We start from the raw sequence: 27,538 nt of genomic DNA on the forward strand, positions 1-27,538 counted from the left end.
AGGGCTTAGCCTCACTGAGGGCTGGAACTGCCAGCAATCTTCCCCACCCCCCCAGATTTCCTATCCATTAGTGAGCTGGTAAATCGGAGACCACACACGGTAGTCAATGGTATCTTGTTTCAATCTGGGGTCAGTCAGATCACCCACCGGATGTGCACACTGTTCTGGAGCTAGTGCCCAGTTCACCTCTGCTAAATGAGAAACTCTGCTGTAAGGAATGGGGGGGTGCAGGAGCATTAAGGGACGAGCACCTGTGCTTGTGGGCAGGCGTCAGGAGGGGGACAGTGATGGTGCAAGAACGTGCTGGGCAGCTTAGATTCTAAAAGTTAGGGATAGGAAGGGGCAAAACAAGGCCTTGGCTGCGTCTAAAAATGTGACTCTGGAACCAAAGATGCATCATGGCAGAGATCTGGGGATGGACGTTAGCCACTCTCTGTATGCAGGTGTGGGGCGGGGAGCGGAGCAAGACCATGTGACTGAGGAGTTTCAGGGGGGTGGGTGCTGGAGGGGCCAAGAAAAAGCCTTGGAGGGTAACAGAATTAGAAAGGACTGGTGCATATCCAAGGAGGCAGAGGAGGGCAGGGGAGAGCGGGGGGGGGGGGGGGAGGATCAGCAAGAGATGGCTGAATTTGGAACCAAACTTAAGTGTGGAGATTTCACAAGCCCTGCCCAGACACAGCGGAATACCCTGTCCAGCAGATCAGTGCATTGGAGTTTTGTTTCACTATGTAACTAGCCTGCAGCAGTCACTGCACACAGCGGAATGGCCAGCACTCGGCAATTTCGCCGGAGGTAGGAGGCTGTGAGAACGAAGGCAAAAACCCCTATAGGGATCAAGGAGCATGTGTCTAGGTACAGGCTATGGTTTATCACTCTGCTTTAGGGCATCACGCATACAGCAAGGACATTGTCTCTTCTTCCTACGTCTGTCACATCTCTTGCAAAGCTGCTCTCTCCTGGGCTTTCCTATCAGAGCACTGGCAACCTCTGCCAACAAACACACTCTCTACACATCTCTCGGGGCAGATTTGGTGTGAGCAGTGGGTTTGCTGGCTGTCTGGCCAATGCACACCATGTCTGTTTCACACAAGGTATGCTATGTGGCTCAGTGCCAGGCTGGGGAACATGTGGGGAATGCTGGCAAACATGGAGTCGTCTCACAGACTTACTGAGAACTCTCCTAGGACTTCCCACGTGGTGTCAGAGAGTCCAGGGCAAACCCAGCCTTCTGCCTCTCCCCAGAACATTGCACCTTGGGGGATGACGCTCTGAACACAGCAAGTGTTGTGACTGCATGTCACTAATGAAGGCAAACGCATGCACTGAGATGAGGGTCCTTCCAAGGGCACCTGAGGATGATTCCAGCTTCAGCTATGCACTAGGAGTAAAACAGGACATCCTATGTAACTCTCTCTTCCTGGTACGCCCCTCACCATGGTATCTAGGCCCCATTAACTTTATCGCCCTTATTTTTCCGCTTTATTCACTGAAAGAATATGACCAGCTTAGGTTCTTCCCAAGACTGAAGCTGTAAAGAGGATGGGACCCAGCCTTTATATCAGCCCTGGCTGCATACCCACAAGGGAACCAGCCAGTTCTGAGGTGGGCTTACGCATCACACTCCAGTGCTGCAGAGAAGACATTGTGAGGTCTTGAATTCCAACCCCCCCCCCCCCCCCCGGCAATTTTCTCTGTTGTGAACACTATTGCCATTTGGATTTCACTTCTTCTCTAGGGGAGGGCGGGGAAGGGGACTAGGGGTTGGGCATTAACATTATGATGGACAGCAACAGAACGTTAGGCTGCAGGATGATTGCCCTTAGCTAACCAAGGACTCTGGGAGCCGTTCCTGGAAGCTAGTTGGATACATTGAGGTCTCCCTGTTTCTTCCGTGGGTTTCCTTTTCTAAGTCCATTATGTTTAATTCCAAATTTCCCAGCACCTGCTTATAGGTCATTTGGGGGGCACTGACAGCATTGCCATTAATACAGTAAATACGGTAATTCAAGAAGTGCCCAAATGGATACAGCTGCTGTGTGCTGCCCCACTCAAGATGACAAACAGCTGGCACCTGATGGGCATACTGCTTTGAGCCCTTGGCTCTGAATGGCCCTGGCTCGGCAGAGGATGAAGTCCAACATTGTGCGGAGTGCTAAAGGAGGCCAGATGGATGTTAGGAGAGTTTGGGTACCACAAAGTCACTCTTGTTCTAGTTCTGGTAGCTTCATCATCCTGGCAGAAGGACAATTCACCACATGAGCAGCATCTGCAGTCTCCACTCCTGTTCACGTCCAGTGAGAGGGGAGAAGGGACAGTTCCATACAAACCAGATCCTTGCTGCCATGTGTCTCCAGGACAGAAGGTGCCAGAGAGGAGCCGTACTCTCTAGCCTCAGTAAGGTCAGTGAGCCGGAAGGGTGTCTCTGGTCAGGTCATGGAAATCCTCTCTGCCTCCCTCCTGGAAGGCTTCACCCAGAGCCTCTGAGTCATGGTTCTGGCTGGGACAATTCTCAGAGTCCTTGGGCTCCTTGTCGCTGTTCCGCACGGCAGCCTCGAGGGCCTTCTGCCTGCGGTAGAAGTGGGAGAACTTGTTGAAGATGATGGTGATGGGCAGAGCCACCACCAGGATCCCGCCCAGAATGCACCCCGAAGCTGCCAGCTTGCCGGCCACGGTCACCGGCACCACGTCGCCGTAGCCCACAGTCGTCATGCTGACTGTCCCCCACCACCAGCAGGCAGGGATTGTGTCAAAACCAACGTCCTCTTCCTTTTCCGCTGTGTAGGCCACTCCGGAGAACACAGAGACTCCCACCGCCAGGTAGAGCAGCAGGATGCCCACCTCTCTGTAGCTGTGCTGAAAGGCAAAGCAAAGGGAGAGTCAGCAGAGGCCCTGACACTGTCTATGGGGCCAGAAAACAAGACCTAATGAGCATGAATACAAACCAGGCTTGCTTCCGACATCCCTCCCTCTCGCTCCCTAATATTCCGACTGGCTCTCCTGCCTCGTGTCTCATGTTCATTCCCTGGAACTTTGCTCTTTGCCTTGGTGTCACACGGGAAGGCAGGAATCTATTCCATTGAATTAGAACTAGCAGTCTCTCTCCCTTCACCCTGGTGTGTGGTACCTTAGAGGATTCTAAGGTAGAGGATTTCAGGTTCCCACCATATGGGGAAAAGGCATTTCTTTGGGAATGTGGGAAGCCAAGCTGGAGACAGAATTCTGCACTTGTTGGGTGGGGGAACTTCGTTGCTATTCTAATTGTTTGCAATTGGCATTCTTGAGCCAGCTGCTGAGTAGAGTGTTCACTTGCCATCTGTCCAAGAGCTGGCACCAGTTTGATCTACATATATGGGCAAATGAGGCTCCCTGAAATCCAGGCCTCGCTGGGGCACCTCTCTGGGTCTGACTCAAGCTGCGCTGCTAATTCCCATTCCTGCCTATTGCAGGATCAACCAGCAATGCCCAGGCCATTTCCAGTGGGGTTACTGTGAAGGAGGAATGAACCAGGGAGGGACCAGTGACTCCCCTGCCTAGTGCTCATGGAATTTCTGCACGGAGCTACTGGAGTCCAAATGGCCCGAGTGTCCACTGATGCTTTAGACTAGACTCTGGTTTGTATGCAGCTGAGATGTGAACCTGTCTGGGGTCTGTAGCGTAAGTCAGGGACACAATTGATTTCCCAGTAGCAAATCAATATCTGTCATTCTCTTCCCTTTCACCACTTGTAAGCCTGCATTCATAATAGGAAGGAAGCACCTCCATGGAGCCAGATCCCAGGCAATGAGCAAGGCCCTGCCGGCAGCCATACAGCTCAAGGGAAGGGCATGAGCCAGGCAAGGTGTGTGTGGTTTTCTCTCATCATTTGTCACAGCCATTTTGTGGGACGCATGTCTGGGAGCCCTCCATACCACCAGGCCCCATGAGGGATGGCTCCATCCTTCTGGCAGAAGAAAGTTAGAGACAGTTAGTTTCCTGGGGAGCTGGGGAGCAATGCAAGGCGCTCTCCGTCCTTGGGAGCAGAGCATTCTGCCTTCACAGAACTCCCAAGCCAGGAGGGCCAGGGGGAGGGAAGTCGTGTCTGAGTTTAGAACTGATGCAAGCCCCCTGCATTACACTAGATTACTGGGCGGTGCTGGAGACTCTGTGACTTTGGTGCTCTCTAGAGCCCCACAAACATCTGCTCACTGCTGCTGTTCCAAAGATCCAACACTGCAACTCGCAGTGTAAGCAGGAACTGCAGATGGCCGGGCAGCTGTGATGGGCTTGGAAAGAGGATGGAGGGTGAAAGAGGCGCAGGTGCAACTGTGGGGGTGAAGGCAGGCAGGGCACAGGCAGAGATCAGAATAGCCCCAGAGCCTCTTTTCCATGACCAGCAGCTCAGTTCTGCCCCCTGACCCACTCAGTCCAGCCCTACAGTGCACCCCATACCACTGCCAAGACTATCAGTGCTTCCAGACTCCCCTGAGGCTTAGAGGTAGGACGTAGGCTGCGAATGAAGGCCACAGGAGGTTTAAATGCTGTAGGCTTCACTTCTTTAGCACAGATAACACTGACCAGCATTTTCAAACCCGGGGGTCTAAACTTATGCTCCCACATGCAGCTGTAGGCACTTCAATGTACGTGGCTGGATTTTTAGAGGTGATGAGGATCCACCGCTCCACTGGAGTTTTAAGTGAGGGATGGCTGGAAGCTGACAACTTCCAGTCAGACCCAGGTCCACTGTGGCCTGGGGTCACTGTCTCTGCTGTGGGAAGCACAAGGGGTGGTCAAGGTTCAAGGCTGGAGCCCTGTTAATTCCCCAGGCTGAGGGTTTGGTTTCATCAGCACGGTTTGGCAGGGCTCCTGGCACTGCTGCCACATTCGGGCACAGAGGAGCCGAGGACAAGGACTCTTCTGCTCGGCAACTGCCGTGTTCAAGCCTCAAGACAGGCTGCAGTGGGCAGGGAGCCTTGCACATGCACCAACCACTCTGAGCTGCTGTCATGCCAACAGGTCTGTTGTGTGTCAATCCGTCAATGTCACCGCTGCATGTCGCGCTGTCACATGTCAGGTGGGGAAGAGCAAGTGCGATTCATCAGAGGGGAGGAATGCACAGTCACGTGGGCTGAACGAGAGCAATCGGGCAGCCTGCTATTTATAGGCAGGGACTCAGTGACAAATCGGGAGGGACAGCGGCATAGTGACAGCATATGGAAGGCAAAACACAGAGCAGTGCAGACAGCTCAGAGATACAGATCTCCTCCTACACAACATGGAGCTAGAGGGTAGTGCGGGGAGGCTGCTACAGGAGGAACTAATCAAGGCACAAGAATCCAGAGGTCAATGCAGCAGAGAAGGGGTTACAGGAAATAAAATCTCTGGATGTGTATGTAATTTACACCTGCTGGAGCTAATGGGAGGCAGCCTCCTGAATCAATACTCTGCTCTAACCATTTTATAGCAATCATTACTTTACTTTCAGCTTCTACTCCTCAGCCTTTGGGGAGCAAACAAAAAACAATTTACAGTGTGGGGAGGAGGGGAAAATACTCTTCCCAGCAAAGCTTCTAAATAGAGGGGCTTCCCCCACCACCCCTGCTAATATGGTGTCCTCTGATTACACTTGGACACATTCTCCTTTTATCTTGGCAGGACTCTGGCTATCTTCTAATGGGAAGTTTCCCCCCCACTGAAATAATTTTCTTGTGGCGTTGGCAGGAGAGGAAGCTTTGTGTTCTTGGGCAGGAATAGGAGTGAGGGGGACTGCCCCTAGCAAGGGAAGGGCTGTTTGCTTTAGAAACACCCCATCCTACCGGGTGTTGGAGAAATGGCTAATGAGAGCTGTACTGACTGAACTGATGAACACACCGAGGCTGGTAACATCTTCAAACTTTTCGAATAAGCTCATGCTTTTGGTGGAGATTTATTTCTATTCCCATGGCAATGTTTGCTGTATGATCCCAAGGGGAGGTGACAGGCAGAGTGACAGCTTCTTCTCTTTAACAACCTCCTTTCTTAAACATGGGCTGGCTGCTTTTGACAGAAGCATGTCATCTGTTGTCACTTACCAGCCCCCAGGGATAGTTATCTTGCACTGATCTGGAGTCCTTTCCTGAGTCATGGTAGATCAAGGCAGGAAGGAAAGATGGAAATCTTTAGAGATGGGATGTTTTCTACATGGCTTGTTTACACAAGGAAGTCACGCTGGTATCACTTAAGGTGTGAATTGAAACTGAGGGTACGTCTACACTTACCGGAGAGTCCGGCGGCAGGCAATCGATGTTCTGGGATCGATCCCGGAAGTGCTCGCCGTCGACGCCGGTACTCCAGCTCGGTGAGAGGAGTATGCGGCATCGACGGGGGAGCCTCCCTGCTGCGTCTGGACCCGCGGTAAGTTCGGACTAAGGTACTTCAAATTCAGCTATGTTATTAACGTAGCTGAATTTGCGTACCTTAGCCCGAAGTGGGGGGTTAGTGTGGACCAGGCCTAAGAGTGGTTTAGCTTATGTCGATTGGAAACAGGTTTCACTGAACAGAAATAAAGCACTTTCCTAGCCAGGAGAACTCTATGGCCAGCAGAGTTAAGGACAATGATTTTTTTTCCCAAGTATATTAGGAACAAAAAGAATCCTAACACTGGTATTGATCCATTACTAGATGGAAATGAGGGAATTATCACTAATAATGCAGAAAAGGCAGAAGTGTTCACTAAATATTTTTGTATGGGGGGGGCAAATGATGTAGTTATATCATATGACAACTCCTTCCATTCTACTCAGTAGCTGCTGTTTAACATCCTCCTAAAGTTAACCCTTTGTAAATCAACAGACCCAGATAACTTACATCCCACAGTTTTAAATAAGATGGCTGAAGAGTTCACTGGACCATTAATGTTGATTTTCAATAAATCTTGGAATACTGGGGAAGTTCCAGAAAGCTGGAAGAAAGCTAATGGTGTGCCAAGATTTTTAAAAGGTAAATAGGATAACCCGGGTAATTTTGCCTTGGTATTTGGCTTTGTGAATATTGTGTCCAGTTCTGATGTCCACAATTCAAACAGAAAGTTGAAAAATTGGAGAGGGTTCAGAGAAGAGCCACGAGAATGATTAAAGGATTAGAAAATCTGCTTTATAGTGATAAACTCAAGGAGCTCAATCTATTTAGCTTAACAAAGAGGTCAAGGGGTGACTTGATGACAATCTGTAAGTACCCACAAGGGAACAAATATTTGATAATGTGTTCTTCAGTCTAGCAAAGGTATAACATGATCCAACGGCTGGAAGTTGAAGATAGGCAAACTCAGCTTGGAAATAAAGTGCAAATTATTAAGAATGAGGGTAATTAAACACTGGAAACATTGCTTTCTTTGCTCGCTCTCTCTCTCTCTCTCTCACACACACACACACACACACACACACACACACACACACACACACACACACACACACACACACACACACACACCCCCCTCTCCGCCACCCCCCATCAATCCCTGAGCCCTTGCATGTGCAACCAGTCCTAGGGCAATCCCTCAGACCACATGGCCTATGCTTGGTCTACAGTTAAGTTAGCTGACATAGCTATGATGCTCCGGGGTGTGAAAAATTCACACCAGAGTTGTTGCTATGGTGATCTAACCCCCCCATATAGACATAGCTAGGTCGATGGAAGAATTCTTCCGACTACCTAGATACTGCTGCTTGCAGAGGTGGATTACCTACAGCAATGGGAAAACCCCTTTGTTGCTTCAGGAAGCGTCTACACTATGGTGCTACAGTGCCGTACATGTGCTGCTGCAGCACCTGTAATGTAGGCATGGCCTTAGCCCTATTCAAGCTTTGCAACCAGGGATTTCCCTACACCCCCCCTGAATTTCCCCAACACCCCCTCCGGTTTTGTGAATTAGTTACCTGCAGTGTTGCTAATTTAGTAATTGGAAATTTGAATTGAAATTGAAACATTAATACATACACTTTATATGCTTTTAAAGTATGATAAAATACGTCTATCTGAAAAAGTATAATAGATTTGAAAAGTATGAACATAGACTAGCTTCCTGATACAGCTGTTGTTTTTATGACTATGTCAGTGCATTCATTACGGTGATGTCGGCCAAATGATGATTTGTAAGCAAAGTCTAAATGAACTCTCCCTGACAGCTAGTGATGAGCTGGGGAGGTGGGGGGGGGGGAAAAAGATTCAGGACCAGATTGTATTTACAAAAAGAACAGGAGTACTTGTGGCACCTTAGAGACTAACACATTTATTAGAGCATAAGCTTTCGTGGACTACTGCCCACTTCTTCAGTAGCCCACGAAAGCTTATGCTCTAATAAATTTGTTAGTCTCCAAGGTGCCACAAGTACTCCTGTTCTTTTTGCGGATACAGACTAACATGGCTGCTACTCTGAAACCTGTCATTGTATTTACAGTCACACCTAATCTACCTAGGTATCCAGCAAACAGAGTTGTGTTGCCCAAGTGATAGATTTTGGCTGGGGTTGGGTTACATATCACTTGAATGCGGGGGGAGGGGGGAGTGAAACGTTGTTCTTCTTATTGTAGGAGTAAAGGACAGTAGAACTGCACTTAGCCTGTGCTGATTGAGGACATCAAGAGAGAGGGTGGGGACAGGTGTTTTGCTTGATGGTCTGCCTGAGTCACAAGTACTATTTTGACCTGCCCCTCTCCACTGTTTAAAGACAGAGTTGATTAGGCTCCATAGATAGTCTTTTGTTTTAAGTGACCACTACAGCTGAAATCACTGATAATCAGCTCTAAGTGGAAGAGAGGGCCCTGCCCCATCCACCCCCCTGCTGTCTGTCCCCTGACCACCCCCGGACCCCAGCCCCTAACTACCCCCTGCCACCCCATCCAACCCCCCCTCTCCTTCCTGACTGCCCCCCAACCCCTGCCCTATCCAACCACCCCTTCTCCCTGACCACCCCTGGAATCCCTGCCCCCATTCAACCCCCCTGTTCCCCGCCCTCTGACCCCTCACCCCATCCACACCCCCGGCCCATGACCACCCCCCGAACTCCTCTACCCAACCCTCCTCCACCGTTCCCTGTCCCCTTACCACACTGCCTGGAGCACCGGTGGCTGGCGGCACAGCTGCACCAAGACAGGACCCAGCCATGCACCGCACAGCACAGAGCACCAGGTCAGGTGCTACGCTACCCCAGGAGCTTGCAGCCCCGCTGCCCAGAGTGTTGCGCCGGCGGTGCAGCGAGCTGAGGCTGCGGGGGAGGGGCCGGGGGCTAGCCTCCCAGGCCAGGAGCTCAGGGGCCTGGCAGAACGGTCCCGCGGGAGTTTGCCCACCTCTCTATTAACACCTTTCAGCAGAATGATATTAAACAAAACGAGATTAATCTCCATTTGCTTTTCTTCTCTTCCTGCTCCCCCGCTGCAAAGAGTCTCCAACTCTCCAAGCACCTCGCAGGCTGGGGAGTCACTCCCCCTCAGTCTTATTCAGTACTGTTCTTTCCTATGTTGATTTTGTGTCAGTGAAAGGTGCTGACCTGACAGCCCCAGAGTTGGTTTATCCATAGAGCAGCACTCACAGCCACAGCAGCATCCACCACTCAGACAGCTCAACGTCGGCTAGCGATCAATGGTCTCAAAAGACCTGGCATTATCAGTATGGAAACTGTCTCCCATCCATCACTCAAATGAGACCATCCATCACATGGACCAACGTCATCTCCAAGCTGTTCCGGGGCCTGAAACCAGCCAGAAACAAGCCAGAGAATCTTAGTCTGTCCAGATGTCCCTGGCAGTAAGCTAAACGGCCACTTGACTTCATAGGTGCTGGAACTAGGGGTGGCTTGAAGTGGTTTCCATTATATGCAGGGTTTACAGTTTGGTTCAATGGCTCCCAGCACCCCCACAATACAAATTGTTCCAGCCCCCCTCCTTGACTCTGTCTTCGATGCCTTAAGCACAAGAACAGAATCACTCCTAATGGGAGACTCTCACAGGACGCTCCTTGTCCTGTGAAGTTTACCCTCCCCCTCCCTCCCCCCAGTAAAGCACTAGATAGTAGTTAAAACAGAAGAAATTCCCCTCCTTTCCCACTCATCAGCCTGAGTTGAGCGCTGGGGAGGTGTTTTAAGGCCTTTGCCCCACACAAGCCCCGTATTCAAAGAAGATGGAGAAGAAAGACACTGGCTCTGCCTTGCTCAGGTCTCCAAACCAAAGAAGAGGCGTTGCCAGCTCTTACTGTTCTCACTGAGAAGAGAGTGCATCGGATTCCGAACTAACGCAGAACTGTAAAGGACTGGATGAACCGCCACCAGCAAGACAACAGCCATTCCCCCTGTTTCTGCCTCTGGCACAGGAAAAGAAGTGTGACTTCTGCAGGGGTTTCCATGCAGTGCTGAGGAATCCATGCCATTTCATCACTCCAGATCGTTGGAGGTGATGGCATCGCTCATGTGTGCGTCAGTATCACGGGTGCACAACAGAACTGCTCATTCAAACGGATCCTTTTATGCTCTGACTTTTTAAATCAGAAAAATCAATGATAAGACAACAGTGCAGAAACACCAGCTGGGGATTGTGGAAGTGTGAGACTTCCCCTGTCGTTTTCATGCTGAGGAAGGCTTTTGATCTGTTAAGACCAGTGTTCAGGCCCACAGGGTGTTGTGTTTCTCACTTGTACCTAACTGCCTGCGATGCTGTACTTTATCATCAGCTGCTGCAGAATCCCAGGACCCTAACCTCAGTCCTTAGAGGGTAAGCGCAGGAGGAAATGGCTTTTACACAACTGAGTTTTAAAATGTATTTCCTTGTGATCTGGAGCACAGAGAAGCAAGACACCCAGCAGCTTAGACACGGAGAAAAACTGACAACAGTAACTTCCCAGTTGAGCTGACCAAGTCAACCTCTGTACCATCTGTAGTGATAGCATTCAGCAGCTTTCACTTGCCTGAACACCTAGGTTAGGTTAGCAAGAGATTGCCAGTGTGTGATTGAAGGAAGAGGGATCAATGATGATGGGTAGGGCCCTACCAAATTCATGGTCCATTTTGGTCAATTTCAGTGTCATAGGATTTTAAAAATCATAAATTTCACGATTTCAGCTATTTAAAAATTTGAAATTTCACAGTGTTGTACTAGTAGGGGTCCTGACCCAAAAAGGAGTTGTGGCACGGTCGCAAGGTTATTATAGGGGGGGTTGTGGTACTGCTACCCTCACTTCTGCACTGCTGCTGGCGGCAGCACTGCCTTCAGAGCTGAGCAGCTGGAGAGTGACGGCTGCTGGCCAGGAGCCCAGCTCTGAAGGTAGAGCCGCCATCAGCAGCAGCAGGAAGCGCTGGGAGAGAGGGGGAGGAACGGGCGGTATCATATCTGGGGCCATCGGCCCCACTGATCAACTCCTCCCACTCCCTCCTGCACACCCCAGAACAGCTGTTCCCAGGTGTGCAGGAGGCACTGGGAGAGGGGGGACAGGGTATACTCAGGGGTGGGGGTGTAAAGAGGCAGGGAAGAGGAGGGGTGGGGTGGAGCCTTGGGAGAAGGGGTGGAGTGGAGCCAGGGCCTGGGGCTGAGCAGGGGGTTTGGAGGTCCGTGGCAAATTTTTAAATCAAAATGGGGGTCCTCGGGATGCTAAAGTTTGAGAACCGCTGATATAGGGCAAAAGCACACAAAAGACCAGATTTCACAGAGAGGGGAACCAAATTTCACGGTCCGTGACACATTTCATGACTGTGAATTTGGTAGGGCCCTAATGATGAGTGATAGGAGGGGCTGGGAGGGTGACCAAATGGGCGGATGGGTCAGTGGCGGCAAGAGCTGATCAGGATATTTCTGTCAACATTTTTGAATGTTTTGGTTTGTTAAACAGAAGCTGCTTTTTGCACAAAACTGAAATGTTCCGTGGGATGTCTGTCTGGCCAAAAATTTCAACTTTCCACTGCAACAATCAAAATGAAGAATTTTGTTGTGCATCAGGTTGACCTGAATCGATACATTTTAGTTGGTCAAACCAAATTGAAATGTTTGGTCAATTCCACATTGATCGACATGTACTTGAGCTACTGCAGTGCCTCATGCCGCCCATTCTCCTCAGTGGGCCAAGGTTGGACTACATCTCCCATGGTGCACTGTCATCTCCTCCCACCCCTGGCTGGACCACTGCAGGACATCATGAGTTACACCTGACCACAGTATATCATGGGAGATGTAGTCCAGACAGGTAGCTTGGCCTATAGAGGACAATGGGGACAAGTTACCCCACCTACAACTCCCATGAGGTACCATGACAGCTCAGAAGGACACAGATTAATGTCAAATCAAGACAACACCAAAACATTGACATTCCTGAATCTTTCAGAATTTTCCATTTCACAAAACATTTCAGGATTGGAAAGTCAGATTGATTTGGGACAAAAACAAATGTTAAAATATTGGAATTTCCTATAGGATGGAAATGCCAAAGAGCCCAGGAGGGGGACTGAAGGAGGATTAATCAGAGATGGTTGACCCTCCATTGGACTGGATTTTCTTTGCTTGGTGTTTGAGCCAATTATGGCTTCTGAAGTGGTTTGTCCATCTGCTGGGATTGTGTAAAAACAACTACAACTCAGAAGGCTCAGGTCAGAAAGGGAAGACATTCTGGAAGCAGAAAGGATAGTAAGTGAAGACCTCCAAAACCAAATGAAACTGAGGGAAGAAATCCTGCCCCCATTAAAGTTGACAAGAGTTTTGTCATAAACTTCAGCATGGGCAAGATTTCACCTTGGGAGTTGTGCACGCAGGGCAGCTGGGAACCACTCTGTCTTCTAGCCCTGAGAGAAGGAGCTAAGCCAGTCAGTATAGCAAGGATAACTCAGAAAAAAGGAAGCAACTTCACTTGTTTTCTTACCTTATATAAATTCACCCAACTGCTAAAAGGGACATGTTTTCCAATGTGGGCCAGTACGGGGATGTGTGTGCAGGTGGATAGCCAGATGACAAAGCCCAGGGGCTTGTTCTGAGTGCAGCAGTCCTAACTGCATCACACAGTATTTTTGTGTGTGTTCATTTTATAGATAAGGTCATGGGCATAGTTTGGAGGAGTGGGGGAGCATTTCCCCCCACCTCCTAACTATAAGCCTTGGGCAGGCATGGAATTTGCCTCCTCATATGTGGCCTCATTGGCCTGACTGGAGCTGCCCCCTGCCCTCAGTGTAGAAGTCAAACTGCCTATGGAGAAAGTGCTGCTCATAACACCACATGTGTTCAAAATGTGAGGCTAAAACTAAGGGTGTCTTCACAGCAGAGTTCACTTAGGTGATTGGCAACTGGGTCTGAGCACCCAAGTTAGCCTGGGCCTGGTGTGAGCAGCCACACTGCAAAGCCCTACCTGAGTTACTGTGTCTGTACTGTAACTGTTCCACCCCCCAATCGTGTGTTGCTAGGACATTTGGGGACATATCCCATGATTCTTTGTGCTGTACTAAGCTGAGCTGCTCTGATCCTTTCCCAGTGAATAGTGGGAGAACTTGTCTGACTTTCTGGGCCCACTGGGGAAGTGTGGGTAGGCACTGGAGGATTATCAGCACTCACATGAGTCAGCCTATGTTCTTGGTGCAAAGTGGGTAGGTTACCAGCCTGAAAGTGGAACCTGGGCTGTAACCCAAACCCCCAGCCAGGTCAGCTTGCCTAAGGTTGAAAGCACCATCAAACTCAGGTGAAAGGTGTGTGTGTGTACGGGAGGATGGTTATGGGCAACACCTGGGTAAGAGCCTGAGCTAACTCTGCAGTGAAGACATACCCACAGAGATGGACAAAACAGGCATGAATCAGTGCAGACTGTGAAAAAGGAAAACCAACCAATGTAGAGCTAAACATTAAGTGACTAAGAATTAGCTGAGTTAAGAGGTATACTTACCTGATGCTAGTCAGAGTGTCCAATGCCGCACGTGGGAGGGTTCCTGATGCAGTTCAGTAGCTTTCTGATTGTAAATGGTGACTGTACTTAGATTTTTTTTGTGTGCAGTGATGTGGCACCTGCCAACTTGCTTTTCACCCGCTGGAGGAAGGAAGTTAGAATGTGGATGTTCAGGTGTCCAGAACTTCCATGGTCCAGACAAGAGACTAAGGAGGCTGATTCCACAGCAGGATGCAAACAAGGCTTTGCTTAGATTGCTATCAGAAACTGCTCTGCTCCTGCCAATAATTCCAAGGAGGAACAATCTAATCTTCCTCTACCATCCCCTGCAGCTGTGGATGCCAAAGTGACATCCTGTGGGGAAAGCTCGGTCAGAGTGTGCAATACAGCCCCTGATTTTCAGGGACTTACCAACTGGCTATAAAACACTTGCTCCAGGCTGGAACATAGCAGCACCTCCAACAGCCCTAGCCTGGCAGCAATAGAGAGAAAAATTGTTTATACATTTTTAAAGCGTATCTGTTTAGCCACTGGGAGTTACTGGAGGGCAAGAAAAGTAGAAGTCATGTGATTCTGTAACTCAGACATTTCGGTTTTACAAATCGCAGCCAGACTAGAACACGGGGGCTGGAGGAATCTGAGATTGTCATGTTTGGAAATTGGCTGCTGCCTGTGCACAGTCATTGGTTTTCAAAATGCATTGCTCATTGGTAACTCCATAAGAACACGGCTGCTTCTAGTAAGTGACTGCAGGAGAGACTGTCAGTTTGGAAGAAATTACTATAATCACCCCCAATACCAGCTGCTTTAGAAGCCTCCCTACTATGCAACTACTGGAGCTAAGCTAACTGGCTCTGATGAAATCGGAGCCCTAAAGCCAGAGAGGTTTGCCCGTAACTGGGCTTTACGCTAGTCAGGGTAGGGCTTTTTCAAAGGAGCGCACAAGATATTTTCTCTAATGCTATAAAGGAAAATCAAATCAAGGTCAGCTTCCATCTTAGGACATTAGGGTCATGATACAAATGAATAAACAAAAGGGACTGCAGTGTGAAGACTGGAAGTCACTCCTTGGCATATTCTGTTGTGCCCATGTGGTATAAGACTCTGGAATCACGGTCCCTGCCCAGGCACAAGTGAGAATTAAGGGGAGGAAGGATGTTCTCCTGGATCAAGCACTGGACTGAGACTCAGGAGACTTGGATGCACTTCCTGGCGTAGGCTTCCTGTGACACTGTTGTAAATCTAACCCTTTGTACTTGCCCAGGATATTTAGGATCTAAAGATACAGATAGATGCCTGCTGGGATTTACAAAAGCACCCAAGTTAGGCACTCCCACCGACCTTCAATGAGAGTTAGGCACCTCACCTGTATCTGAGAAGCATGATAGCTGCATCCAATATCACAAATTGGCCTTTCAAGCCTGACAGACTAATTAGAGCAGAGAGGTTCTCTGTTCGCTGCCTTACTGGCAGCATCTTCTGGAAGTCAGTTTCACACAGGCAGCCTCTTAGCAGCATGGAGTGCCAGGGCCAATTGTTCAGAAAGAGTCAATAAAAATAAAAGGCTGGAGGGACAGAATAAAGTACAATAGCTAGGAGCAGACAATGAGGTAGGGGCGCAGTGTGGCTGGGTCTGGCTTGTAGCAGATCCTCTTTCACGTGGACCTTTGTCCCCTGGAGAGGCTTTGTCGGAACCAAGAGCTGGATCCAAAGACCACAGAAGGCAATGGGAAGGGTCATTACTTTAATGGGCTTTGGATCAGGCCCCGGGTGATTTGATGAACATCCAGAGTTTCTTGACAATAAACAGCAGAAATCTCCCTGCTCATGTCTCTGTGGCACTAATGCTAATCAGTCCACTTGCCAAAGATACCAACTCCCTACTTCCCTCTTCTATCAATGGGCTTTCGTTCCTCTGATGCTGTATGCTCTTGCAGAAGGGAGGAAGATAATGTTAACAATACTTTGTAATTTACATGCCCAGCAAAAAGAAACTTAAATCTGACGCAGCGGTTTGGTGTTTTCAGTGAGATTTCAATTTCTCCCAAAGTAGCTCAAGAGAGACTTTGCTCAGCATCCTTCAGCCAATTGGTAGTTCAGGCTGAGTCAAAGCCCAGGAAAATCCTAGTTCCCTAGGCTTCACCCCTGCATAACATACAATCAGCCTGTCAGTCCCCACTCTGTTGCGCTGTCATTCACACTTAGCTGCAACACGGAAAGAGTTCAGGGAGCCTTTCCCACATGTACAGCTTTATTGGAATTCTGCAACCAAGAAAGTAACAATTTTACATTATGTTTATAGCCATCCTTTGCCAGATTCCTCAGCTAAATGCTCACTTTTGAGACAGGTTTTCAGAATGAAATGGAATTGTTTTATCTACTTATGTAACAAGAACAACTATTACTTTAGAAACAGAAATCTTACAAACCACTTGAAAACATGGGCCTTAAGACATGTGTTGTGTTTCAGGCCTTTATAACATGTTTGTGATTTTAAATCACACTACTTTTCAACTGTACTGGTCTGTGTAGGGGGCCTCTCAACCACATACTGCAGAACCACATATGGGAATCATAATATAGGTCCCTGGGACCCTGGCACTAACTATTTTTGTCTCTGTGCATGTCCAAGAATTAGTCTTCCCAGTTTCTCAGGTTTCGCAGCCATTCCACCAGTCAATCCAGTCCTCCTGACCCCAAGCCAGTTTTGGGGCGTATGCAGTGCTGGAGTGGCCACAATACTGAAAAATAAGAAATGAAAAGAGTTAAAAGCCACAGTGATATCCCATCTATCCCTAGGAATTCCAGGATTTATTATTTGTATGCAGGGGGGTCTATGAGTCCGACTCATGAGCCAGGGCCCTATTGTATGCCATACAGACATGCCAAGTGACAATTTCAGTTCAGATTTGAATTCTAATACCTTCTTGGAAGGTACTGTCTCCTTGGCTAGAGACGATAAAGGGCATACAATAGAAAATAAGGATTAAATTAGGAACATAATATGGGGTGCATGGGATGGTCATTTTGTATGACTAACAATGGAGACCAGGCATTTGAAAACAACTCTTTGCAGAGGGCCCATCAAGAGGGAATGAGAGAAAACAAGGGGGGGGGGGGAGAAGTCTGATAAATTTGCACTGGTGAACTAGTCACATGGACGAGGAAATAGGAAGATCAGCAGGATGTGTGTTTCTGTGGGAGTGGAAGCAAATATGTATAGCCTCACTCTTTGATAGCAAGGAATCTTTACGGATTTTTGCTTTATGACTTTTTTTGGACATAGCTGCCAAGAACGGGAGAAATATACAGGCTAAGAATAATTGGTATCTCCATTAGCTTTCTAAAGATGTATTTGCTGTCCAACAGTAGGTGGGGTGGGCAGTATAGTTATTCCCCCAACTCTCCTGGGATGTGGTAGTTTAGATGGCAAAAGGGGAGTAGGACTGTTTCTCTGAACAGTAACCAGAAAGACAATGAAGTGTGTCTGCAGGTAAAGAGAACAGCTGCCTGGTACTTAGGTGCCTCTGTCTGGCATGTGGACTGACGGGATTCAAAGGAAAGGTTTTGGCCACAGTGCCCAATATGGAATTTTTTTTACAGTAAGAGTCTCTACTGTTTAGACTATAGATGATTGCTATTATTATGATTGATTGTTTCTATTGCAGTAATGCTTGGGAGCCAGGCAAGTGGGGAGCGGACCTTGAGGAATTACAGCAGGATTGAATTGACTGGGCTGGAGAGCTCAGCAGCTGCTATTTATGTGGTGGTGAATGGAGAATGGCATGGGGGAAACTGGTATGGCCAGGAGGCGAGTGGAGACTGGGTTCGGGTTGGAGATTTTGGCCTCATGAGGGTCCTTATACGGACACTAATCGCAGGGTTTGTAATGACCTCCGAAAACTCTTCCCCAGCCCCCATCAGTTCACAGTAAAGAGCTGCATACCTGCTGTAGAGGGCCCCTAGTCTGTAGACTCCTCCTCTTCCTGCCAGACTTGCTTAACCGCTGTCTCTTCTGCTGTGTCTGAATCCTGGTCCCCTCAAAGAGATCAAGTGTCTCAGGCATCTCCCAGTCTGGACCTGTGTCCTGCTGGCCTGCTCAGGACAGGGTGCTAGTGTTCTCCAGCTCAGCTCTCAGAATTGCAGCCTGAGAGACTACAGACTGTGTAGAAGGGAAAGTGCCCAGAATTCAGTCCTGCTCTTTGTCAAAAAGCTACGTTTTCTGCCTTGATCTGGGCCTATTGTTGTGTCCCAGGCCCTGTTATACTGGATGCACCTTCAGTCTTTTGGCATTCTCTTGGCACCTGCTTGCCACTCCAAGCAATGCCCATCTCAGCCAGTCACTCAGACCACTAGAGCATTGCAAGCAACTGAGCTGAGCTGGCCCAGGATCTCCTCATCCCCTGGAAGGAGGGGCACCAATGCTTGAGCGTTGGCCTCAGGCGAGCTGGCAGCATGCTCCTAGGAAGGCCCCCCCCTCAGCCATGCTGGAGACAGAAGTAGAATGAAGCTGAAGAAGCTGGGTTTGGGGAGTAGGTCCACAGCTGAGCTCCATGGTGCGTGCCGTATTATTAGAACATTAAGTGGCTTCTGACTAGCTTGGCCCCTGTGCAGCTTGTAAAACACACACAGGCCAGATGAACGCAGGAACTATTCACACCACTGGCTCTATTACACCTGTGCTTTCTGACCACTCTGGTACTGTATGGTGGAGTACCACATGGCCATTAGCTTTCCTTGAAGCACATCTACAAATCCATATGTGAATCCCTGTGTGCCTTTGGGAGCCATATATGTGGATGTAAGGTACTACAGGCATTCTAAGGGGAGCACACAGTGCCTAGCATGCCAGATTTTTCTAGTATACTGCAAGGTTTGTGACATTACCCTAAGGAACCTTCCAGATTCTATGAGCTGGGACCCCAGTGGAAGTACTGTAGATACCTCTACCAGCTACATCTTATTGAAATACCAAACATCTTTCACACCTAAACACCACAGTGATAGATAAGGAGCAGCATTTTACCTTCAAGGTGGCCCCTAGCGACCTCAGTCCAGTTGAATGCCGAGCCAGCTTCAGCACCCGGAATATCCTCATGAGCCGGAACACCTGCACCACCTTGCCCAGGTTCCCCAGCTCTGAGTCACTGCCCAGAGTCACATCCACCAAGAGGGTGATGTAAAAAGGCAGCACTGAGACAATGTCAATCAGGTTCAGCGGGTGCTTGAAGAACTTCTTCAGGTTGGGTGCCAGCAGCAGGCGGGAGGACACTTCAAAGGTGAACCAGGCGATACAGAAATACTCCAGATTGTGCAGGACAGGGTCGTCTAGCACGTTGTCATCCTCATCCAGTACCTGGTACTCGGGCATGCTGTGGATGCACATGGTGGCTATGGAAACGAGCACCACGCTGATGGACACAAAGCTGAAGAGTTTGCTGGGGATGGAGTAGCCTGGGTTCTCCATGGTGAGCCAGAGGCGCTTACGCAAGTTGCCGCAGCACAGGGTGCTGTAGCGGAGCAGGTCATGGTTGAAGTCAGAGATCTCGTCGGGGGATGTGTCCACGCTGCTGACCTCGCTCTCCTCGTCCCAGTTGTAGTGCCGGCTCTCCAGCTTACGCTCATGGTAGCGGTAGCTGCAGCAGGAGTCCAGGAAGAACTCGTTGATACCCCAGTACTCTATTTCCTGGCAGAAGGAGAAAACGCACAGCTCATCCATGACATGCAGCTTCCCAGTCTGGTAGAAGTGCAGCACATATAGGAAGAAGCCTGGATTTCTATCAAAGTAGAACTCCCTGGCGCTCACATCATAGTCATCACAGAGCTGCAGGATGGACTCCTCCGAGTCGCAGGTCAGCAAACGCCCCAGCCGGGTGTTGGGGAATTTAGAGAGAGCACTGGAGCTGAGCCTTCTTCGCAGACCCCCAACGTTAATGTTGATGACATCGTCCTCAAAATCGGGATCCCAGTAGTTTATGGTCTTGTTGACCATGATCAGTGGAGCTGCTGCTGGTTCAGCCTGTAGATAATACACAGTGCAGTTGAAGTAAAGAGGTACAGTCTCTATGCAGTGGTCTTTAAAAAAAAAGTGCAGTTCAGCTAAAAGTCATGGGCTAGATACATCCTGGGTGGCAATGGATTCATTTCCCCATGTTTTTAAAGATGATCTGCAAAGGACTTAAAATTGCAGGGGTTTTCATGACGTTACCCAGAAGGCCTGAAAAGATTCCCCGCCCTGCTTCCTGGAGAGGTTCCTCCTCCCTTCCCCCCCCCCCTTTCTTTTTTACCTTCAAAATGTGAGCCTCCAGTTTTGTTGAGGGCTATTGAGACATAAGGGAGTTTACTGTGATCTCCAGCACCTTAACTGAAAGGATGGAGGTGATTCCCCTGTTCAAAGTGATAATTAGCAATTGATGATATATATGGTTTATTTCCCTACCCCCCCCGCCCGCCCCAAGAAAAGAGTTTTAAACAGTATGACTAAAAAAACCCTCTTCCTCTTCGTAGATTAAAGTTTATACTGTCAGCTCTTGTAGCATCACCATTTCATCAATTGTCCAGTCAGAGAGCCTTACAGCCTTAAGAACTCTTTACTTTCTTATTAGAGCTGGTTGGGAAAAAAAAGTCATCGTCCATCAGAAAATAAAGTTAAATCAGAATCAGGATGTTTCATGGGAATGTGCCTATTTCAATGAAATTTTTGGTGGAAAATTTGCCACTAAAATCAGAAATTATGAAAGTGAAGATATTAAAGTCATCTGGACACACTTTCAGAGGGATGGCTACCTGGCTTCTGCTTGTGAACTCAAAACTGTGCACCTGCCTTTTGTTGGTACAAACACCTCTGGAATCTTTAAAAGATTCTGCAGGTATCAGAATCTGCACCCATAAAGCCTGCTAGGGCGAATAGAATTTGCACACAAAATTTAACACGAGAATTCTTTCAAGCTCACATGCACGGGTTTGCATTGCAAGATGCACACTACCCTATCTCAAAGTAGTCCTTTGGTGGGATGGAATGGGATGGACAGGAGTGCTGGCCTCTTTGCCAGACATTAGACTGGTGCTTAGTTTCAGAGATTAAAATTTCTCCATGGACAGTTTCTCAGGGTCTTCCCTTGATGGTTTTGATCAGTCTGGTGTTAAAAAAGTCCCTTTGCTCTTCTGCATCACAGTCACACGGTGAATTTCTCAAGCACACAAGTTGCACAAAAACAAAACACACCACACACACAGGCCATATATCCTGTGAAAGACCAGGCAGTAATAGTGACAATAGTGAACCCTACTGTGCAGCACAATGGTTGGAACTCTGATCAGAGAGTGATTCCCTTACAGCACTTCACAGTGACGATAGTAGAGGGATATTGCTGATGAGGTATTTTTCCTGCTCTGAACTTCTTTTCAAAAGATCTCAATGTAATATTCCAAAGCTTGCTGGCTTCAAAGTGGAGCTGCTGATGCTTTGAGGTTCCTGTAAGTGCTGCCAACCTGTGATTTCTCTCTGTGAAATGGATTGAATGAGATCAAGTAATATCCGTTAATTATTAATCCTCTGAGTGTGGAGCCCATTTTTCAACAGGGAAGGAGCAAAGAGTTTGCAATTGTCAGGGAAGAGCTTGCGTATTAACTTCCATCTTCAGCCACATTGCCGAGCTTTACTCACCACACATTACACAACTGCATCCCCAGGGCATGTGCTTTTTATAACACTGAGAACTCGACATTTTTAGATTTCTAATGAGTTCATAGGTCACTGGGCAAAACACTAAGGCTGGGAGAGGCTGGATGTAGCTTCCACAGGTCTCTGAAATCCAGTGAGAATGTTTTGTCAGTCAGGGAGGGATCGCTTATGTTTCTCACTTCTAAGGCTATGTCTACACCAGTGGTTCTCAACCTTTCCAGACTACTGTACCCCTTTCAGGAGTCTGATTTGTCTTGCGTAACCCCAAGTTTCTCCTCACTCAAAAACTACTTGCTTAGAAAATCAGACCTAAAATATACAAAAGTGACACAGCACACTGTTACTGAACAATTGTGGACTCATTTTTTACCATATATTATAAAATAAATCAATTGGAATATAAATATTGTATTTACATTTCAGTGTACAGTGTATACAGAGCAGTATAAACAAGTCATTGTATGAAATTTTAGTTTGTACTGACTTCGCCAGTGCTTTTTATGTAGCCTGTGGTAAAACTAGGCAAATATCTAGATGAGTTGATGTACCCCCTGGAAGACCTCTGTGTACCCCTGCTTGAGAACCACTGGTTTACGCTACAGCTTAGGTTGGCATAACTTATATCGCTCAGGGGTGTGAATAAACCACCCCTCTAAGTGACAAATTATACCGACATAAGTGTTCGTGAGCACAGTGCTATGTTGGTAGGAGAGCTTCTGACATTCATGGAGATGGTTTTATTAGGCCGACGGAAGCGCTCTCTCCCATCAGTGAGTATCTTCACCAGATGCGCTGCAGCAGCACAGCTGCATTGATACAGCTGTGCCGCTGCACGTATAGACATGGCCTGAGCCTGGAATTGAGCAGGGAGCCTGCAACTTTTGCTACAGAAGGATCCTTTTAATCTTAGGTGGGTAACGGAGTGACCGTTAAGAGATGCAGGCACAAAAAAGGCTGAAAGGGACTTTGGAAGTTCCCCTTTTCCAGGCCATGTCTAGTCCATAGGAATAAAAACCAGAGGCAGGTTTGAAATGGAGGGTCTGGGAGAGAGACTAACAGCCTAGCAAAGGCATGCCTCTCTGAACCACAGCTCCTTAAAGAAACATGCTCATCAATGCATAAAACAAGCCCTCGCATTTTACTATGTCTGGAGGAAGTGATTGTCTGTGATAAGCCTCAGAGCTTAATTGCATCACTCTCTTTCCTTTCAAGTCCTTTCAGAATCAACATCTTAAAAAAATACTAACATGGGGAGGTAGTGGGGGTATGTTACTTTTAAGGGAGAAACTGGAATTTCCATGACCTATAATCTTCTCCATGGAACACTTCCTCACAGTCCATCTGTGGCAAAGTGATGATTAATCCAGGTTCCTTCCAGAAGGATGTTTGTGAATTCAAGCTTCTGTGGGGAAGAGACACATCCCGACGTCATGCCTGAGCATCTGCATACGCCCCATGAAGCAGCAGCTCGGAGGACCTGAGCCAGAGGTCACTGAAAACAATGGAAACTTCAATTGACTTCAGTGGGCTTTGGATCAGGCCCTCGGGGGAACAGGCAACTTGTGCAGGCTCAGAGGTTTGCATCTGCAGTCAATGATGGTGTCAAAAGCATTTGAATGCTGTGCTCCATCTTAGAATTCCTTTTAGATGTGATAACTTCTTGTAGTAATATCTTCAGATATGAGGAGATGTGTGCATCACCCTTTAAAGCATCAGCTAGCCAGGGCCAGCCTATTTCCCAGCTTGGAAAAAATGGGCCTGTGGAGGTCGCAAGCCTTTTGTATTAGAGGGAAAATCCTCATTCCTGCATTGAAAATATTGGGGTGGGGGTGTGTCACGAACTATCTCAGCTTCTCTCTTCTGATGTTAGTTTTCTAATGGGTGACATTAGTTCTGCCCACGTTTAACTCCGCTGTCTAGAAATGCAACATAAATAATACTGTATTTTGATGGCTCTCCCTGGGGGGGGGGTTTCATTGTTTTTTTTCTTGCACATTCACATTAGTGACAATGTTCAACTTAAAAAAAAAACCAAAGCCCTGAGCCAAGACCTTAGCACTATCTCCAATATCAGGTATTAAGACATGGAGCCGTTTTACACTTAGAGAAATAAGCTTTTGTTTTCTCCTGGATTTTGGGAGGGCTTTTTTACAGCACAATGGACAATGAATACCAATGAGACTGTCTGGAATTATATGTAAATTTGCAAAATTTCCCCATTAGTTTAAAGTATTTATTCAAAAATGTATACCTTAATGGAAAAATACATTGGGATAATGCTGGTCTCTTCTTGCTAAATTTACATAATATATTTCAAATGTTTTAAGGAGATAGTCATCAGAATTACACAAGTTTCATATATATGGATGCTAAAAATGCATTGTGCTTTTAAATGAAAAACAATCTTGTGAAAACATTCACCTTCTGAAGCAGGTGTCTGAGGCAGTGTGTGTATATATATATATATATAAGTGCATCCATACAACATGCTAAGTTTCCTTGGACAACACACTTTTTCCAAATAAAACTTTCAAATAGAAGGTATATACATTTATTCTAAAATGGCCAAGACCTTTTTTTCTCTGAAAATATTGGGAAGAATGAAATATGTATTATGCACTTGCTGAGAAGCTTAAAACTTGAATCTCAGCCCAGAAGTAAATGCATATATGTATTTTTCTTTACAGGCAGGGCCAGTGCTACCATTTAGGCAAACTAAGCGGTTGCCTAGGGCGCCAAGATTTGGGGGCACCAAAAAGCAGTGCCCCCAATTTTTTTTTTTTACAGCATTCCTACACCCCCTCCCCGAGCGCGCGGTGGTGGCTCCACTTCTCCCGCCTCCCAGGCTTGCAGCTCCAATCAGCTGTTTGGTGCTGCAAGCCTGGGAGGGGAGGAGAATGAGTGGGGGCTGCGTGCTCGGGAAAGAGGCGGAGCAGAGGTGAGCTGCCACACAGCTCCCGGGGGGGGGGGGAGCTGCCGCAGGGGGGCAGGGGGGCGCCTCAGGGCGGAGGGGGGGCAGGGAGCTGCCGCTGGGCTGTGGGGGGCACAAGGTAGAAGTTTCGCCTAGGGTGTGAAACTTCCTTGCACCGGCCCTGTTGACGGGTAAAGAGTGTTTTAGATTAACAGCTTTCAAAACTTTGTCCAACGCATGGATACTTCCCATTTTGACTGAGATTAAAAGCAAATTTCCCCAACAGAAGCAGTTAGTAAGGCTGGTATTTTTTAGTTTTAAGGCACACTTCCTTTCATTGTAGGTCACTTCTAAATCCTCACTCCTGCAAATTCTGTGAACGCATTTTTGACAAACTGCTGCAGACAAATCCTAGAAATGTTTACATGGTACGTGAATTATGATGCACCAGGTATGAAAGTCACCTGTAAAGTGTCCCTTGGTGCGGGGAGGGAGGTAGTGCTGATTGCATTAAAACACATGGCTGCAATATCTAAGCTGGTTTTCTAGTGTGTGAAGACTAGGAAGCAGATCTTCAGGGGCTGTTTGGGGGAAATGTGCTTTGGGTCCAGCAGCACTCATGGAATTCTTAGCAGTCATTTTATTACATGCGAAGTGCCTTTGCAGAGTCCTCCCGCGTCTTCCCCTGACTGATTTCTGTTTGTCAAAGGACGCCCATTGGGAGCCTGGCCTGGACAGCTGCAGTTTGCCTTTAATGGGCACTCCCCTGGGAAGGGAGAGGGGCAGGGTCCCTGTTGCAACCTTTGCCCTCCTGGGCACCTGCTTTGTTCTTTGGAGGCCTGTTGCACTGAAATCACTGGAAAGATTCCCATTGATTTTAATGGGCGTAGCCTTCCATTGACTTGAATAGGCTTTGGGATCAGGCCCTGGGAGGTTCTCTGGACCCCAATGGAGAAAGCAGTCTCCCAGAGGCTGATGCCATGGCTCAGCCAGGTGCCTCAAGGGGCCAGGGCAGAGGTGCTCAGACTGCTGCATTAGATGGGGATGAGCAGCTCGAGGTTTTCTGCAAAATCCCAGGGCCGAGGGCTGGGGATCCCCATCCCTGCTCCCTCCCCAGCTCAAAGAGGTTTCCCCTCTCCCTAGCGTCCCATCCAGATGGCTGTGGCAGCAAATGCGCATCAGCCTCACTGCAATGGGGATGGGAAACACCAGATGCTGCCCGGGAATCCCTGCATCAACTGCAGGATTCCCCAGCCCAGAGCCACCTCCCTCCTGCTTCTCAGCCCCTGCTCCAGGTGGGAAGCAGAAGTGCCAGAAATTGCCAATGGGAGCCCCCTCCTCCTTCAGCCTGTGGCTCTGCATGGAAAGCATGTGAGTGACTCAAGCGCCACAGCCCAGGGGAGCCAGAAATTCCTGGGCAAGAGGGGAGGGAAAAACAGGCTGCCACTAATGCCCGCCTGTGCCTGGGGAATGGGCCCCTGGCCAGTGTCCTGGCACATGGGGTGCTGACCAGGGGAGGGGAGACAGAGACCCTGCAGGGGGTGTGCGCGTGTGTGGGAACAACCCAGGGGAGGGGAGGCAGAGACCCTGCAGGGGGTGGAATGGGGTGCCACCCAAGGAAGGGGAGGCAGAGACCCTGCACAGGGTGTGTCTGTTTGTGTGTGGGGTGCCACCCAGGGAGCCAGAGACCTTGGCACAGGGTGGGTGTATGTGTGTGGGGGGTGCCATCCAAGGAAGGGGAGGCAGAGATCCTGGCACAGGAGGTGGGCAGGTGCCACCCAGGGAGGGGAGGCAGAGACCCTGGCATAGGGGAGGGGAGGCAGAGACCGGAGAGTCCCTGGCACAGGGGAGGGGAGGGGATGCCCCTAAAGCCGCCCCGAGGCGCTGGGCACCGTGTGCCCCTCTCTTACCTGATAGCCCAGCAAGCCGCAGCGGTGCGTGTGCGCCTCCCGGACCAGCCCCTCAGCCCCTGCGCCCTCTCCGGGGAGCCTAGGCAGAGCCTGGCGCCTCTATGCTGGGACCCTGCTTCTGCCCGGCCGCCCCGCGCGCCCAGCAAGCGGAGCTGGGAGGGCTCCGGCTCCGGCCCTCGCTCCTGCTCTCCTAGCGCCCGGACTGCGCGGTGCCTGCTCCCGGCTCCCTCCGGCCGCTCCTGCGCGCGCTGCGCTGGGTGAGCGCGAGGCACCTGCCCAGCCTCCCCGGGAGCGGGCTGCCCGCGCCCATCCTCTGCCTTTTAAAGCCCAGCCCGTCCGCCCCAGGAGCCAGGGGCTGGCGGACAGCTCAGCGCTAGGCACCGTCTGGAAGTTCCCCCTGTATCCATTGCAAGAAAAACTCCTTAGGGATCAGGGGGCATTTGACGCGCTCCGAGCTGCCATCTGCCCCTCTCGGCCGAGCGCGGATCTCCCCTTGTGAGCTCAGCAGCAAATCCCCGAGAGCAACCAAGGCTGCTCGGGAGCCGGCGCCCTGGCCCGCTGCTGCATTACAGCTGTGCTGCCCGGGCGGCAGCCTGGACCCCCTTCCCCCTCCCCGGGGGCGGTAATTAATTAGGACAGGTGGTGTCCGAACGGGAAAGTGCCCCGTAAGGGTCTCTGACAGAATAACCCCTCACAGTCAATAGCTGCTGCATTTGTTTCTTATTGTGCATCCGAGAGAGAAAGAGATTCCCGAAGCTGCGGCCTCCAAGCAGCCCCCGGTAAGTGTCAGACATAAAAGTCAGCCCCAGGAAGGAGCTCCCCAGGCTGGACCAGGCAGGGCATCTGCTGGGACGACCGACCGAAAGGAGCCCAGGGGGAGGAGAGAGGGACAGAGGGACTACGGGGCTGATCCACCGTTCACCAAACCAATGCCCATTGGTGCCGGTGAGCTTTGGATCAGGCCCTACAGGGATAAGACATGCATGTAGTGGAGTAGTCCTTGGAAAAAATAAACATGCATAACATTCAACGTGTTCTTCCAGGAGCACTGGCAGCATAACCACGTATGATGTGTGAACAAACCTGCAGGGGCTTTAGGGGAAATGACAGCTCTCCCCCACCCTCCATTCAATGAAAGTTAAAGGTCTGGATTAATTGTTTCCAGTGAGGATATAAAAC

General features: G+C 49.1%; 1 protein-coding gene across 1 annotated transcript; it reads right to left on the reverse strand.

The window, feature by feature from the left end:
* Positions 1–1,688: 1,688 nt before the first annotated feature.
* Positions 1,689–26,642, reverse strand: KCNS1 (potassium voltage-gated channel modifier subfamily S member 1). The gene is made up of 3 exons (XM_054045831.1): positions 26,360–26,642; positions 18,881–19,873; positions 1,689–2,853 (listed from the first exon to the last, which is right to left on the reverse strand). Exons 2-3 carry the CDS (start codon positions 19,844–19,846, stop codon positions 2,401–2,403), a joined length of 1,419 nt encoding a protein of 472 aa, XP_053901806.1. The 5' UTR covers positions 19,847–19,873; positions 26,360–26,642; the 3' UTR covers positions 1,689–2,400.
* Positions 26,643–27,538: the final 896 nt, after the last annotated feature.

Source organism: Malaclemys terrapin, chromosome 12 (assembly GCF_027887155.1).
Source record: "Malaclemys terrapin pileata isolate rMalTer1 chromosome 12, rMalTer1.hap1, whole genome shotgun sequence".
NCBI classification, from domain to species: domain Eukaryota; kingdom Metazoa; phylum Chordata; order Testudines; family Emydidae; genus Malaclemys; species Malaclemys terrapin.

What these genes read in the sequence shown, in the direction of transcription:
- KCNS1 (XM_054045831.1), bottom strand. Translation starts at nt 19,846, where the DNA reads ATGGTCAACAAGACCATAAACTACTGGGATCCCGATTTTGAGGACGAT. An exon ending in CGCTAGGGGCCACCTTGAAG is followed by an intron (nt 2,854 to 18,880) that starts GTAAAATGCTGC and finishes TTTGCCTTTCAG; the next exon opens with CACAGCTACAGAGAGGTGGG.